The sequence below is a fragment of the Geospiza fortis genome, unplaced genomic scaffold, assembly GCF_000277835.1.
Source record: "Geospiza fortis unplaced genomic scaffold, GeoFor_1.0 scaffold115, whole genome shotgun sequence".
Classification (NCBI taxonomy): Eukaryota; Metazoa; Chordata; class Aves; order Passeriformes; family Thraupidae; genus Geospiza; species Geospiza fortis.
In genome coordinates, this window is record NW_005054499.1 from 1 (window position 1) to 1,810 (window position 1,810).

The 1,810-nt window shown below is 53.6% G+C and overlaps 1 protein-coding gene across 1 annotated transcript in view; it reads right to left on the bottom strand.

Moving 5' to 3' along the window:
* Nucleotides 1–215: 215 nt before the first annotated feature.
* Nucleotides 216–1,810, bottom strand: part of LOC102043546 (ephrin type-A receptor 7-like) — a gene marked incomplete at its 3' end in the record, with an annotated part of 4,618 nt that continues 3,023 nt past the window's right edge. The window contains exon 3 of the mRNA XM_005428699.1: nucleotides 216–885. Coding sequence (XP_005428756.1) covers nucleotides 216–885 — 670 coding nt within the window. The remainder of the gene's footprint in view (nucleotides 886–1,810) is intronic.

Here is a 1,810-nt window from a genome sequence, read left to right on the forward strand (position 1 = left end):
AGCAGCCCCATGCCCTCCAAACAAACCTCTGGTGCTTCACTGGGGAGCTGCCATCACCCAAACAAACATAATGCTGACAAAAGACAATTCCACTTATCCAAATATCCAATATCCAATATCCATTTATCCAAACTGTGCTCAGGCACCAGAGAGCTCTGGCAGCAGCATGGACTGACACAGACAAAAGCTGCCAGGACACCAATGGCCACTTTTACCTCTGCATGTCCCATCCTTCTCCTCGAAGCCAGGGCTGCACATGCATTTCCCTATGGGCACCAGCCACTCGCCCTCTGCGCTGCAGTGCATCCGAGGGGGGTTATCCACATCCACTTCAGCATGGGCCACACACGTGCCCTGCACCTCCACCAGTGTCACAAAGGCCGTCTCTGCCACCGTGTCGGGGAACAGGGCCAAGTTCTGCACCGTGCTCAGACACTTCTTGTAGTAGACCCGCACGGAGACCAGCGCCACGCAGGCCCCCACGTCCTGGAAGCCCAGGTGGAAGCCTCTCTTGCTCAGGTGCCCAATCTCCCTGAGCTCAGTGTTGAGCTTCATCTTGCGCTCGCCCAGGTCTCCCTGCGTGAAGCTCTCGTCGGCAGCGATGGTGTCGATCTTGGTGTGCTTGCCCTCATGGACACTCCAGCCCAGGTCGGAGTCAGACTCCACGTAGTACAGGTTGAAAGTCTCCTTGCAGGTGCTCGTCACGCCAGGGATGCTGTTGCAGTCCCTCAGGGTGAACTTGAGCTCGATGAAGATCCTCTGGCCGTCACGCCGGGCGATCCAGCCCGTCTGCAGCCAGTTGTTCTGGTTGGGCTCCATCACGTTGCACACCTGGTACGTGCGGATGGGCTTGTAGGTCTCATCCACGCCGCTGATCTCTTCCCACTGGGGACAGAACACAAAGCTTGGCAGCTGGCCCAGCAGAGACACACCAACCAGCATAAATGTCACTGCCAACCCTCCCCACCATTATGCTGTAGGCACCAAACCCACCAGCTGCAGTAACCCTGCTCCTGGACCACCCAACACCTGAGCTCTCCACAGAGGCGCAAATGTGAAGATGGAACCAGAAAGGCAGCACTGGCAGCAGATCTTGGAAAACAAAGCTTGATTCTGGACACATCCTCTGCTGAGGAGCCAGAGCCTTCATCTCCCACACACTCCTCAGATTTTCTATCCCTGGGAAGGCGCTGTAGGCACTGGAAGTCCTTAGCCCACCAAACCCATCAGCTGCTCTTGGACCACCCAACACCTGAGCTCTCCACAGAGGTGCAAATGTGAAAATGCAACCAGAAAGGCAGCAGATCTTGGAAAACAAAGCTTGATTCTGGACACATCATCTGCTCAGGAGCCAGAGCCTTCATCTCCCACACACTCCTCAGATTTTCCACCCCTGGGAAGGTGCATCCACACAGTGTAATGCTGGATGGGGTTGGGCCACCCAGAGATATCCAAGATTTCCAAGAAATCCATCTCTAATCTGTCTCTAAGGACACCAGTCACACCAGCACATAAGGATGTTAAACACCTTCACAAACAGCAGCAGCTTCTCTGCCAGGAGAAGTTTTAGCTGCAACAGGACAAATCCTCCAATCCTGCAAGTGAAACAGGGCTTCCCCAAAGCTATCAGCAGAGATTCTGATCAGTGAAATGATGATTCAACCCTCACAGCCTGAATGACAACCTGGCAATTTCCCAAAGCAATTCTTTCTGGGAGTAAATTTATGCAAAACAGTCAAAACATATCCAGAACAGAGTTTCTTCTACAAACAAACAGCTGTGCCACACAGGTGACTCCAGACCTACCGCT